This window comes from Dreissena polymorpha, chromosome 9, assembly GCF_020536995.1.
Source record: "Dreissena polymorpha isolate Duluth1 chromosome 9, UMN_Dpol_1.0, whole genome shotgun sequence".
Taxonomy (NCBI): Eukaryota; Metazoa; Mollusca; class Bivalvia; order Myida; family Dreissenidae; genus Dreissena; species Dreissena polymorpha.
Window position 1 is genome coordinate 43,754,306 of NC_068363.1, and position 14,505 is coordinate 43,768,810.

General features: G+C 36.5%; 1 protein-coding gene across 6 annotated transcripts in view; it reads right to left on the reverse strand.

Moving 5' to 3' along the window:
- Positions 1-5,633: 5,633 nt before the first annotated feature.
- The window catches only part of LOC127844035 (mdm2-binding protein-like), a 48,802-nt gene continuing 39,930 nt past the window's right edge, over positions 5,634-14,505 (reverse strand). For 5 of the 6 annotated variants that reach the window (XM_052373985.1, XM_052373986.1, XM_052373983.1 and 2 more), the window contains 3 exons: positions 13,184-13,297; positions 9,823-9,888; positions 5,634-6,220 (listed from right to left, as the gene is read on the reverse strand). In XM_052373985.1, the coding sequence (XP_052229945.1) occupies positions 6,158-6,220; positions 9,823-9,888; positions 13,184-13,297 (243 nt within the window). In that variant the 3' untranslated portion in view covers positions 5,634-6,157. Of the gene's footprint in view, positions 6,221-9,822; positions 9,889-13,183; positions 13,298-13,732; positions 13,781-14,505 lie in introns of those variants that run through there. The other variant, XM_052373987.1, reaches the window with a different exon arrangement.

Genomic DNA, 14,505 nt, shown 5'->3' on the forward strand with positions numbered 1-14,505 from the left:
ACATGTGGGAATCTTCAGTTAGTGGAAACACCCTGAAAGTGTACAGCACGGGAATGGACTGCTACAAACAATTTTTACGCAGCCAAGCTGTTGTGTATGTTGGTGGCAGTCCACCACCAGTGACAAATGATTTACTTATCAATTTTATTGCTTACTGTTATCATTTTTTAAAACTTAAGTATCAAACTATCAAGTTATATCTATGTGGCATTCGTTTCTTTTATATTAGACATGGAAAAGATTCACCTTTAGAGTCAAAATTAACAAACGCTAAGGTATACACATTCCTTAATTCAGTAAAAAGATTGCAAAATAAAGAAAAACGGGAAAGGCTCCCGATAGATATTGTTTTATTAAAAAAGATAGTTCAAAAATTGAAAGAAGGTTGTTTCGGATTGTATGAAGACATTTTAATGTCATGTTGTTGTAGTGTTGCATTTTTTGCCTTTTTAAGATGCGGAGAATTTACAGTGAATGAGAAAGCGCCAATCAATTACAGCACACTCAGATTAGAAGACATTAAGGTTAACGAAGAATTTATCATTTTACATCTAAACCAGTCAAAATCTGATCCTTTTAGAAAAGGTATAGAAATTTTTGTATATGCCACACACAACCAAGTCTGCCCTGTAGCAGCACTCAAAAAATATCTGAAGTACAGGGGACATTCTAACTCAGATGCCCTCTTCATCATGCAAAATGGATCACCATTGACCAGAACAAAATTCATAAGTAACTTAAAACATGTTCTCAGAAGTATTGGTATGGACGATTCTAAGTATAATGGTCATAGCTTTAGAATTGGTGCGGCTACAACTTGCGCAAAATTGAGGATCGAAGATCATTTAATTAAAACACTCGGTCGTTGGTCATCAGATTGTTACACAACTTACATTCACACCGATAAAACTACTATTCAACACGCACAAAAGGCCATGTCAAATTTATATTAGGTAAATTAAAGCATAACATAGTTTGCTTGCGTACTTCACGTTTCGAAGTTGAATTTACCTTCTCGAATGTCATTGACACACTTGTAGAAACGCGTGTTGCATTAGCTGCATTTGCATTTTCTTGTAAATATGTACAGTGAACCAGCTTTGTTTCCCATATGTGTTAATTTCAAATACTGTACTCGTATATAGACTGATGTTTTCCCCTACACTATGTTTTTTATTATGATTATTACTCAATTGTTTGTTTCAAATGTTTTTGTAAGCCTACTTGATGCTGTTGAATTATATTTGTATATGTACTTTGTACCAAGCCTGCTACCGTAGGCTCATCACTCATCGCCTGCTATCGTAGGCTCATCACTCACCGCCTGCTATCGTAGGCCCACCACTCGCCGCCTGCTATCGTAGGCCCATCACTCACAGCCTGCTATCGTAGGCCCGTCACTCACCGCCTGCTATCGTAGGCCCATCACTCATCGCCTGCTATCGTAGGCCCATCACTCACCGCCTGCTATCGTAGGCTCATCACTCACCGCCTGCTATCGTAGGCCCATCATCACAGCCTGCTATCGTAGGCCCGTCACTCACCGCCTGCTATCGTAGGCCCATCACTCATCGCCTGCTATCGTAGGTCCGCCACCGCCTGCTATCGTAGGCCCATCATTCACAGCCTGCTATCGTAGGCCCATCACTCACCGCCTGCTATCGTAGGCCCATCACTCACCGCCTGCTATCGTAGGCTCATCACTCACCGCCTGCTATCGTAGGCCCATCACTCACCGCCTGCTATCGTAGGCTCATCACTCACCGCCTGCTATCGTAGGCCCATCACTCACCGCCTGCCATCCTAGGTAGCACTCACAATTGCTTTATCAGTCATTCTCTCATATGTACCAATAGTTGCAATGTTTGTGTTTATTTTGTTGAAAATATGTACAGTGATTCTTTTTGTTTAGTATACACAGTGTCGTACTCAAATATAGAGTACTGTTATTTACTTTGGTACTCACTTGTTCCTTAAAATGTTTTATGCAAGTCTACTTGCAAAACGCATGTGTCTATGTATTTCGTTCCAAGCCTGCTATCGTAGGCAATTTCACTCCCAGATTATTTTGCTGTTGTTGTTTTTGATGCACATCACTCAGCTACTTGGCCATGCCATGAATTAGCAAGTTTAAAAAGTTATTTAAAACTGATATGTTACGTACTATAGATTCACACAGTCTTATACATAGAAATTAACAAATTGTCTTCACGTTGTGCACAGCTGTATCATATAAAAATATTATTATTGTGTCTCGCTTAATATGTATTGCTCTTCAAGGATTCTTCTTTCTTGGCCACAAAACAATTTATTATGTCAAATGCGCTTTCCATCATCCCTTGTTTCTTATGGGGATTGGGCTCATAAGCCAATACCAAGAAAGAAGATGGCATACTGGCTTGAATCATACCAGACTTATTTTTGCAATACTTGTATCATGTTTTTTCTAGTCTTTACCTAGTCATTGTTTAAGTCTGATGTTCTTAGCCAGTTATGCCATAAAATAAAATCCTAAACCTTTTATGCCTTGTCTGATTTTAATTGAGTATAAATTGAAGTTTACGTAGTAAACGCAGTTTATGCAAAATTAGAAATCCCATTCTACTTTCGCTTTAGTATTTACATTCCGCACTTCCGGTATTTTCTTTATCACGTGACCAAATCAGCATCCCGATTCCGAAAAGTCGAACCCGTACCGCATCAGCAGCTAATTAATATTCATGCGCCTTCTGTTTACAAACAAGATAACTGATCGATTGACAACATTATCCACCATCCGTCCCCGCGTCGCACCTTGAAGAGCAATGCCTTCTGGTTAAGGACTCTGCCAGTATGCCTTGTTTGTGGGGGATTGGGCTCATAAGCCAATACCAAGAAAGAAGATGGCATACTGGCTTGAATCATACCAGACTTATTTTTGCAATACTTGTATCATGTTTTTTCTAGTCTTTACCTAGTCATTGTTTAAGTCTGATGTTCTTAGCCAGTTATGCCATAAAATAAAATCCTAAACCTTTTATGCCTTGTCTGATTTTAATTGAGTATAAATATAAATGCTTTTAATAGAGTTTTCTCGCATAAAATGCATTCATCGAACGATTATAACTATATCGTATTTATATCAAATACATAGTCAAAATAGTAATGTTCATCTCGCACGCGATGAAAAGGAATACAATTCCATCAATCACCATAAAAATAATGATATCAGAAGCCTTAATACCGCCTCGGGTCAATTTGACATAGTTCAACATTTTAATAGAAACATTTCACTTCCATTTATATTCTAAATTTATCACATTACGTCGTTAATTCTAGCCGATCGGTTCTCGTTTTAATTGATGTGCTCGTATATATGGTCTCGCGGGGTATCACAGCTTCTGATAATTGAAATAGTATCTTGATTGAAAAAAAGCATTGGCGAAAAATACTATAAAATGGCTCGTAGAAGTTACGTGATATAAGAAAACACGCATACAAGAATTGCTTTTTTATTACCATTCAGAAAGTTGAAAACTAAATTCTTTTCATGTCAAATCAGTGATAAATAAACCAACGATGGATGGCTGTTAATGCAGAGCGTGTCAGCAACACAAACAAAACAGGCAAGCACAATGTACGCAATGTTTCAAATAAAAGAAATTTTATTAAAGGTAAGATTTAAGATTACATATTCGCATTAGATTTGTTAAAACAGTGCGCAATGAGCATTCACATGCCACTTTCAAGCGTTCCTGTTGTAAAACCATTGATTAAAAAAATGAGTCAGAGATAAGAAGAAGACTGGTTGGAATTGTTCACTTATTTCGACACTATTTCACTCATATCACGGCGGTCCGTTAAAGTTATTGATGTCTTAGCTACTACTTTACAATTTCCTGGGTACTCTTATGTATACTAAAGTACCCCGGGTACGGAAAATACGCTAAGGCACCCGGCAAAACTCCGGGGTACTTTTTTTGTTTATTGTTCATATCCCGGGTACTTTGTAGTATACTTAAAAGTACGCGGGGTCATTTAAAGTAGTACCTTAATCGACAAAGACCAATTGAGCAACAGTTCACCTTCTTGCACTTTTCCCCGTTAAGCTGGATCATCGTAACCTAATGCAGAAATTTACAGAAGTTTCTGACAACTGCTGCCCTAAGTATAAATGGGAGTGAGGGGTGAGAATCGCTGTTTATGAATAATTGTACGACAAATCTTTGTACAAGTTATTTGGCCTACCATGGAACAGAACCCGTGTACTGCGGATTTGCAATAAAGCGTTCTACCAAATCAGCTAACCGTATATGAAACCATATGATTTTAGTTTGCCACTGAAATATTAAGCGATTGGTCAACTAAATCCGTGTTAAACTAGCAAGACTTAGGCGGTATTGCACGTAATAAATGACAATCCTTTGAAGGTATTCAACGAACACCATGAGTCCCTCATTGATCAGGTAAAACCCCGTATCAATTAAAACTGAGCATTACATTTAAATTGCCCTTTATTTGTAAACGTACAATATGTCATAATGAAATCTCATGTACATTAAGCAAACCAATATACAGAAGGGGTAATCACGTGACAAACAAGATGGCGACGTCGATGTAGGTACATAATTTTTTCTTCGTTCTTTTTTACACGAAAATCTGTGCACAAGTACCTTCAAGGGAGTGACCTTGATCTTGATCAGAATGGCCGGAAAGTCCATCCTTAGCCAGGTCTGCATGGATGCTACCCTACACACAAATTTGACGAGTAATACCCGAATCCAAGCTAAAGTTATTGAGCGTACAAATAAATATGATCCGAATAAAGGTCCCCATGCACGCTTGGTATATGCTAAGTCTCGTCACTATTGCCAATGCAAACTAAATTGACTCGAAATCACCTGTTTACTTTCCCCCCCATTTTAGTTACAGTCCCCTTGACCTTGCACAGACTGGCTCCAAAATCTATCCACCCAGATGAGGTCTTCTATATGTCTTATAAACCAGGGACCTATACAAATGCAGATCCCTGCATAAACAAAATATTTCTGTTCAATATTTCAATCCGAACTTGTTATTGAGTGGAAACTATTTTCCATTTTAGCAACAGTGAAATTGACCCGATCACCACGCAAGCTCGCTTTATCCAAATTATCATTAAATTTCATGAAGGTTGGTCAATGCAAACTAAAATTATAGGAAACCTACAAGCCTGCCGATTTAATAACCAGGAGTTTTGATTTCATAAAAAATATCTATATTCAGTCAATGACTAAAATTCGTAAATTGTGTCAGCTAGACAGACAAAGCCATGACAATGCATTCCCATAAAACCCTCTCAAACTTATATTGTATCACGGACTCTAGATGAGACAATATACACTCCGTGATTGTATGTATAACGACTATCTAATATTGATGTCTTATGTTTTAAATACATTTTAATTTCAGGTATAATTTCTAAAACATTTCAAAGGGTGAGAGCATATTTTAAGGTTATTTGTATGGTAATTTAAGTTTTTATCACTAATGTGTAATTGAGAGGACTAGGTAAAATACAAGATCTATCAGTACGCAGATTACGTCTGAATGTATATGTCCCTGCTTCTATTGACTGACAGACATTTGGGTAAAACAAAAGTGAATTCAATCCGTTTGAAATGAAGCAATTTAATTACTTTGTCGCATTTTTAACACTGCACACATCAAAATGAGATCAAAATGAAAATGACACTAGTAAAATCGGGCATTTAATAAGATTGAAAATACATATGGAACAATGTTTGAAAGGAAAATACTGTTGATATTAAAGAAAATAATTTAGTACAAGTCAGGGCACTCATATCAAATGTAAAACATGTGTTCAATATGACAAAGAACTACAACCATAAGTACCATAGTGCACATACGTTTAGATTTCAAACATGTTTATATTCCCTTTAGTACTACCATTTAAATGCACATATTCATTAGAAAGATATATTCTAAGTAAATTTAAGGAGGTATGCTAATTTTTGGAACCCATCAGAAGTAAGGCAGCAAATCAAAAGTATACTGATGTATGGTCAATACATTTGATATACATAATATCAAAGAGAAACAACATAAACACATACACGTCATCAATGCCAGTACTGTTTTATAAATCATAACAAACATTTGTGTTTAACTACTTTTTTTATCGACGTCTGGAACATCTGTCTGCCTTCGCCCCTTGCCGCTGGCGGTCGAGAGCTATTACCTGTGCAACAGAAATGGGCTTGAAAGTTCATTGGGAAACTGGGCTGATTAAATGTGCTTAAAGTGCCATCCCAGATTAGCGGGTGTGAATTATACATTGTATTCATGCTTTTGTGTTAATGTAGCAAAATGGAACAAACATTTTGTGTAGAGTTAAGTTTGACAATTCTACACTCAACATGACACAAATTTTAAGTGTTAACATGTTACATGCTTAAGTATTGTGTATTAATGTTTCATTAGTAATTTTATTCTGATGATTATGAACAAACTGGTTTTGTCAAATAAATAGACATTTATCACAATAGCTATATATCCGATCTTCATATTTGGAGCATATAACATATACCTTTAAAATGTATTCGAAAAATACTTTTAAAATTTTACATTTCAATTTTTCAATACATAATTCTATGTCATTAAGCTATCATTTACATTTTTCTCCGAAGACCCCAATCTCTGGTCTAAGACAGATAAAGGTGTTTTTTTCCCTCCCATTGCTTACAAACGTGTTTTATTATCAAAACAAAATGTTACTGTATCTTTAATTTACCATATGTATGTACAGATACCTAACATGACGTAACATGCCTCACCATCAACCGGTTACATATTTCTTTGTCTTGTGTTATATGTGGAATGATGGGCATATTGTCATTTTCCTTAATAAAGTATATCTATCTATATCTATGTTTTATTAATTGGGTTATCACAGAACTGAGATTGATTGCAGACAAAGTAAAACAAGAGGGTCATGATGGCCCTGAATTGCTCACCTGACTTACCTTGCTACATCAACTTAAATTCTATCAGACCCATATACAATCCCAAGAAAGATTTAATTAATTAATACATTCTGACAAAATTTCATTATTAAGACGTGATGAAAACTGTGACCTCTTTCATTTACACAAGGTTTTACTAGAATTGGCCCGTCGACCTAATTGTTGACCCCAGATGACCAACATACGATCCAAAATCAGATATTATCAAGATAAACATTCTAAGTATACTTCATTAAGATCAGATGAAAACTATGACCTCTATTGTCAGAATAATTGTCTACACAAGGTTTTTCTATGATTTGACCTAGTGACCTAGTTTTTGACCCCAGATGACCCAAATACAATCTTAATGCAGATTTTATCAAGATAAACATTCTGACCAAATTTCATAAAGATTGGATGAAAACTGTGACCTCTATTGTCTAAACAAGGTTTTTCTTTAATTTGACCTAGTGACCTAGTTTTTAACCCCAGATGACCAAAATACAATCCCAACCCAGATTTCATCAAGATAAACATTCTGACCAAATTTCATAAAGATTGGATGAAAACTGTGACCTCTATTGCCTACACAAGGTTTTTCTAATATTGACCCCAGGTGACCCAAATACAATCCCAACCCAGATTTTATCAAAATAAACATTCTGATAACATTTTATAAAGATTGGATGAAAACTGTGACCTCTATTGTCTAGACAAGAATTTTTCTATTATTTGACCAAGTGACCTAGTTTTTGACCCCTGATGACCCAAATACAATCCCAACACAGATTTCATCAAGATAAACATTCTGACCAAATTTCATAAAGATTGGATGAAAACTGTGACCTCTATTGTCTACACAAGGTTTTTCTATTATTTGACCAAGTGACCTAGTTTTTGACCCCAGATGACCCAAATACAATCCCAACCCAGATTTCATCAAGATAAACATTCTGACCAAATTTCATAAAGATTGAATGAAAACTGTGACCTCTATTGTCTACACAAGGTTTTCTAATATTGACCCCAGGTGACCCAAATACAATCCCAACCCAGATTTCATCAAGATAAACATTCTGATAAAATTTTATAAAGATTGGATGAAAACTGTGACCCCAGATGACCCAAATACAATCCCAACCCAGATTTCATCAAGATAAACATTCTGACCAAATTTCATAAAGATTGGATGAAAACTGTGACCTCTATTGCCTACACAAGGTTTTTCTATTTTTTGACCTAGTGGCCTACTTTTTGACCCCAGATGACCCAAATACAATCCCAACCCAGATTTCATCAAGATAAATATTCTGACCAAATTTCATAAAAGATTGGACGAAAACTGTGACCTTTACTGTCTACACAAACAAATTGTTGACGGACACACGCACGCACGCACACACGCACGCCGGACATCACACGGTCACATAAGCTCACCATGTCACTTCGTGACAGGTGAGCTAAAAATGCAGATAGATTCTTGTATAGTCCCAACTAGTGCAACCTGCTGTGGGAATAAGTTGTGAATACAATTACTCAATGAAAAATAAATACACAATATCTAGGCATTTGATAATATTTCAGATAACCTTTCCATCACAAAACAATGTACATTTAAACCTCGCATTAATAGTAGACAACTGTAGTGGAACAACACAAAGGTTAATTGGCAAGTTATTTCCCTGCCTAGCTAACAAGCAACACTCAATAGGTTACATGTGAATTAATTGGTTGCATACAGAGATTCCATAAGATTCATGACACAAAATGTATGAAGAATAAAAGGTCAATAAATCATGTGTGAATCACTTGGTTAATTTGATCCAAGTGAATCAGTGCTTATTGTTACAGGTAACTCACTAAGTGATATTTTGGAACAATGAATACAATAACCCAGTCCCAGCGTAATGTGGATAGTTAATTGAAAAATATGGCTGCCAGGTTGCGGAGTGAGATAAAACAAATGTTTGTAGCTAGTTCCATGAAGATTGGACAAAAAATGGCAAATCTAGTGTTCATTAGGTTTTCCATAAGCAAGAAAAGTAAAACTGCCCCACCCGCAGGTAGTAGGAATGCTATTCAGAGGACCAGAACCCTTTTTGACATCAAGTGAAACATCAATAAAACATGTTTCATGAAGATTAGACCAAAAATGTGATGTCTAGAGTAATCACAATTTTACTATATAGTAGCCAAATAAGGAAAAACGCCTTCTGACCCCATTCCTGTATGAATGTTTTCAACTTAGTTAATACATGACTAATACAAATATTTTCATTAATTTTACCTAGTAACCTAGTTTTAAATACCACATGACGCAGGTAAAAAGTGATATCTCATTAAGACAAATGCTAAAATTTCTATTATTAGGAAATCAATGTGGCCTCTGGAGTGCTCACAAGGTGAATGTTGTAAAGGCACGAAAGGCCAACAGACAAAAGGTAATCACAAAAGCTCACCATAACCTAGAAACAACATGCTGCATTAAATTGATACAGATGCCCCTGGTGGAAACCTTGCTAGTTTTAATTTATTGTCCCATATGAACAGTTCTTAGTCCGAAAGTTTGTCATGTTTAAACTGAGGTCAGATGACGAGGGTGTGTTATTATGGTGTTGACATACATCATCCATCCAAGTATCAAAACTTTGTAGGAAGCACCGATATTAACTTTGTCAGTATGGACAACCAATCAATACAATCACTATGATAAAGATTTTGCACAAATCATTATGGTAGATCAGGTTTCTTGAAACAAACTATATTTTTTACGCCTGTTCAGTAAACTGTGCCTACTGATGTATTTAATAATGTTTCAGTTGGGTATATATTTTACCTGTTCCACTTGGCCCTCTGCAATTTTTTTCATCTCATCTTTCAGATTTCTTGAATTTGGTAAATCCTTAAATAACAATTGAAAACCATAGAATATGATGAATAAAAATAAAAACAGCAACAAATGAATACAAAAATAAATGTCCAATTCTTCAAGAACAGAATCTCTTGATTCAATTGCTGTATTCAAAGAACACTTTACGCAGAATGCACTGGATGATCTGTGACACCAGGTTACGTATCTGCATTAAGCCACTAACTTCAAGTGTCCTCTGTGACCTTGACCACTGACCTACCGACATGCTTAATATATTGGATAATTATTTTTGCCTAAAACCCACAGGAAGGTACAAGGAAAAGATCTTTAATGATTTTCTTTTAATACAGAAAATTGTGAGCAATAAAATTCATATTGTACATAAACATGTAATACTGATTACCACTAGTAATAGCTGAGTGCTGCATATTGTACATAAACATGTAATACTGATTACCATTAGTAATAGCTGAGTGCTGCATATTGTACATAAACATGTAATACTGATTACCACTAGTAATAGCTGAGTGTACATAAACATGTAATACTGATTACCACTAGTAATAGCTGAGTGCTGCATATTGTACATAAACATGTAATACTGATTACCACTAGTAATAGCTGAGTGCTGCATATTGTACATAAACATGTAATACTGATTACCATTAGTAATAGCTGAGTGCTGCATATTGTACATAAACATGTAATACTGATTACCACTAGTAATAGCTGAGTGTACATAAACATGTAATACTGATTACCACTAGAACATGTAATAGCTGAGCGCTGCATATTATTAACATGCCTTTACTTCAGACTATTTGAACAACATTCGAACATTTAAACTACATGTACTTGTTAGAAGCTGAATACCATATATATATATATATATATATATATATATAGAAGAAACATACTTAATTTGAGTGCCAACAAACTTACTAAGAGATATTATTTGATGAAGGTTTTGCAGCAGTGTAAAAGGCTGTTGATAGATTGGAAATGAGACTCCAGTAAAGATAAAGGGGCTGTTTATAGATCGGACATGAGACTGCAGCAAAGTTCAAGTGGCTGTTGATAGATTGGAAATGAAACTACAGCAAAGGTAAAGGGACTGTTGATAGATTGGAAATGAGACTGCAGTAAAGATAAAGAGGCTGTTGATAGATTGGAAATGAGACTGCAGCAAGTTAAAGGGGCTTTTGATATGTTGTAAATGAGACTGAAGCAAAGGTAAAGGGGCTGTTGATAGATTGGAAATGAGACTGTAGCAAATGCAAAGGGACTGTTGATAGATTGGACATGAGGCTGTAGCAAATGTAAAGGGACTGTTGATATATTGGAAATGAGACTGTAGCAAATGTAAAGGGACTGTTGATAGATTGGAAATGAGACTGTAGCAAATGTAAAGGGGCTGTTGATAGATTGGAAATCAGACTGCAGTAAAGGTAAAAGGGCTGTTGATAGATTGGAAATGAGACTGCAGCAAAGGTAAAGGGGCTGATGAACGATTGAAAATGAGTCTGCAGTAAAAGAAAAGGGGCTGTTGATAGATTGGAAATGAGACTGCAGCAAAGGTAAAGAGGCTGTTGATAGATTGGAAACCAGACTGCAGTAAAGGTAAAAGGGCTGTTGATAGATTGGAAATGAGACTGCAGCAAGTTAAAGGGGCTGTTAATATGTTGTAAATGAAACTGCAGCAAGGTAAAGGGGCTTTTGATATATTGGAAATAAGGCTGAAGCAAAGGTAAAAGGGCTGTTTATAGAAAAGAAATGAGACTGCAGCAATGGTAAAGGGACTGTTAATAGATTTGAAATGAGACTGTAGCAAATGTAAAGGGGCTGTTGATAGATTGGAAATGAGACTGTAGCAAAGTTAATGTGGCTGTTGATAGGTTGGAAATGAGACACCAGCAAAGGTAAAGGGGCTGTTTATAGATTGGAAATGAGACTGTAGCAAATGCAAAGGGACTGTTGATATATTGGAAATGAGACTGTAGCAAATGTAAAGGGACTGTTGATAGATTGGAAATGAGACTGTAGCAAATGTAAAGGGGCTGTTGATAGATTGGAAATGAGTTTGTAGCAAAGTTAATGTGGCTGTTGAAAGGTTGGAAATGAGACTACAGCAAAGGTTAAGCGGCTGTTGATAGATTGGAAATGAGACTGTAGCAAATGCAAAGGGACTGTTGATAGATTGGAAATGAGACTGTAGCAAATGTAAAGGGACTGTTGATAGATTGGAAATGAGACTGTAGCAAATGTAAAGGGACTGTTGATAGATTGGAAATGAGACTGTAGCAAATGTAAAGGGACTGTTGATAGATAGGAAATTAGACTGTAGCAAATGTAAAGGGACTGTTGATAGATTGGAAATGAGACTGTAGCAAATGTAAAGGGACTGTCGATAGATTGGAAATGAGACTGTAGCAAATGTAAAGGGACTGTTGAAAGATTGGAAATGAGACTGTAGCAAATGTAAAGGGACTGTTGATAGATTGGAAATGAGACTACAGCAAAGGTAAAGGGGCTGTTGATAGATTGGAAATGAGACTGTAGGAAATGTAAAGGGACTGTTGATAGATTGGAAATGAGACAACAGCAAAGGTAGAAGGGCTGTTGATAGATTGGAAATGAGACTGTAGCAAATGTAAAGGGACTGTTGATAGAATGGAAATGAGACTGTAGCAAATGTAAAGGGACTGTTGATAGATTGGAAATGAGACTGTAGCAAATGTAAAGGGACTGTTGATAGATTAAAGATGAGACTATAGCAAAGGTAAAGGGGCTGTTGATAGATTGGAAATGAGACTGTAGCAAATGTAAAGGGACTGTTGATGGATTGGACATGAGACTGTAGCAAATGTAAAGGGACTGTTGATAGATTGGAAATGAGACTACAGCAAAGATAAAGGGGCTGTTGATAGATTGGAAATGAGACTGTAGCAAATGTAAAGGAGCTGTTGATAGGTTGGAAATGAGACTACAGCAAAGGTAAAATGGCTATTTTTTGTTTTGAAACGAGACTGCAGCAAAGGTAAAGGTTATCTTTAAAGAAGGAGCCAGATGATATGTATATTTTCTTGGTCTATAGCAAAGTTACTTTAACCCTATTCGGCTCTGGAGAAAAGCTAAATGAGCTATTTGCAACCATCATTAAACCAGAAAAGCCTGCGAGAAACTTGCATTTTGTTTAGGTTTTAAGCTGCTGGAAATGAAGCTTATAATCTCAAATCTAGTAAGGTTGAGTTTAATTTGATTTTCTAAGGAACTCTAAAAACGTCAAAGTGAATACATAATTGTTAAAGGGTTGATATTCACTTACCATAACAAAGAGCTTGGTGACCTTGTACAGGCGGGTGGAGCAGGAAGTGAAGATGAGGTCACCAGGGGTCACACCATGGTCAGCCAGGACACGGTCCACTATCTCTTGTAGGCGCTGGACATGAGAACAGACAAGAGTATGCTTAATGGGTATGATTAATGGACACGGTCCACTATCTCTTGTATGCCTTGGGCATGAGAACAGAGGCAAGAATGAGTATTCTTAATGGACACGGTCCACTATCTCTTGTAGGCGCTGGACATGAGAACAGACAAGAGTATGCTTAATGGGTATGATTAATGGACACGGTCCACTATCTCTTGTATGCCTTGGGCATGAGAACAGAGGCAAGCATGAGTATTCTTAATGGACACGGTCCACTATCTCTTGTATGCCTTGGGCATGAGAACAGAGGCAAGAATGAGTATTCTTAATGGACACGGTCCACTATCTCTTGTATGCCTTGGGCATGAGAACAGAGGCAAGAATGAGTTTTCTTAATGGACACGGTCCACTATCTATTGTATGCCTTGGGCATGAGAACAGAGGCAAGAATGAGTATTCTTAATGGACGTGGTCCACTATCTCTTGTAGGCGCTGGACATGAGAACAGACAAAAGTATGCTTAATGGGTATTATTAATGCACACGGTCCACTATCTCTTGTATGCCTTGGGCATGAGAACAGAGGCAAGAATGAGTATTCTTAATGGACACGGTCCACTATCTCTTGTAGGCGCTGGACATGAGAACAGACAAGAGTATGCTTAATGGGTATGATTAATGGACACGGTCCACTATCTCTTGTATGCCTTGGGCATGAGAACAGAGGTAAGAATGAGTATTCTTAATGGACACGGTCCACTATCTTTTGTAATTCACAACTCAGCTATCTAGAGATTTAAGCTCCAGTTTTAGGATTACAAATCATCACAAATTTTACATTGTCAAATTTTAATGTTTACAAGAGCAGGAAATCAAAATTTACACAGTTTTTGTGGTGGAAATTAACACTTCTTACTACAGTTTATCAAAGGTCTATCAGCTAATCAGTGTTCTCTGTGTTAAAAGTACAGCCTTGGCTTGGAATACTTTTCAGTTTTCTGACTAATTTTTAATTTTTATTTAATTAAGTGTCAGAGAACTTAAGTTAATACCTTATGTGTGTTCAAACTTGAGCTTTGTCAACAACATCACTTACTATACCTTGCACCGTAGCAGCCATGCCCAAAGCTAAATTCAAGGCCACATGACTTGAATTATAACTGCTTGAAAATTATGTCTTGAACATCTACGCATCAAGTTTATGACAGAGTACAGCTT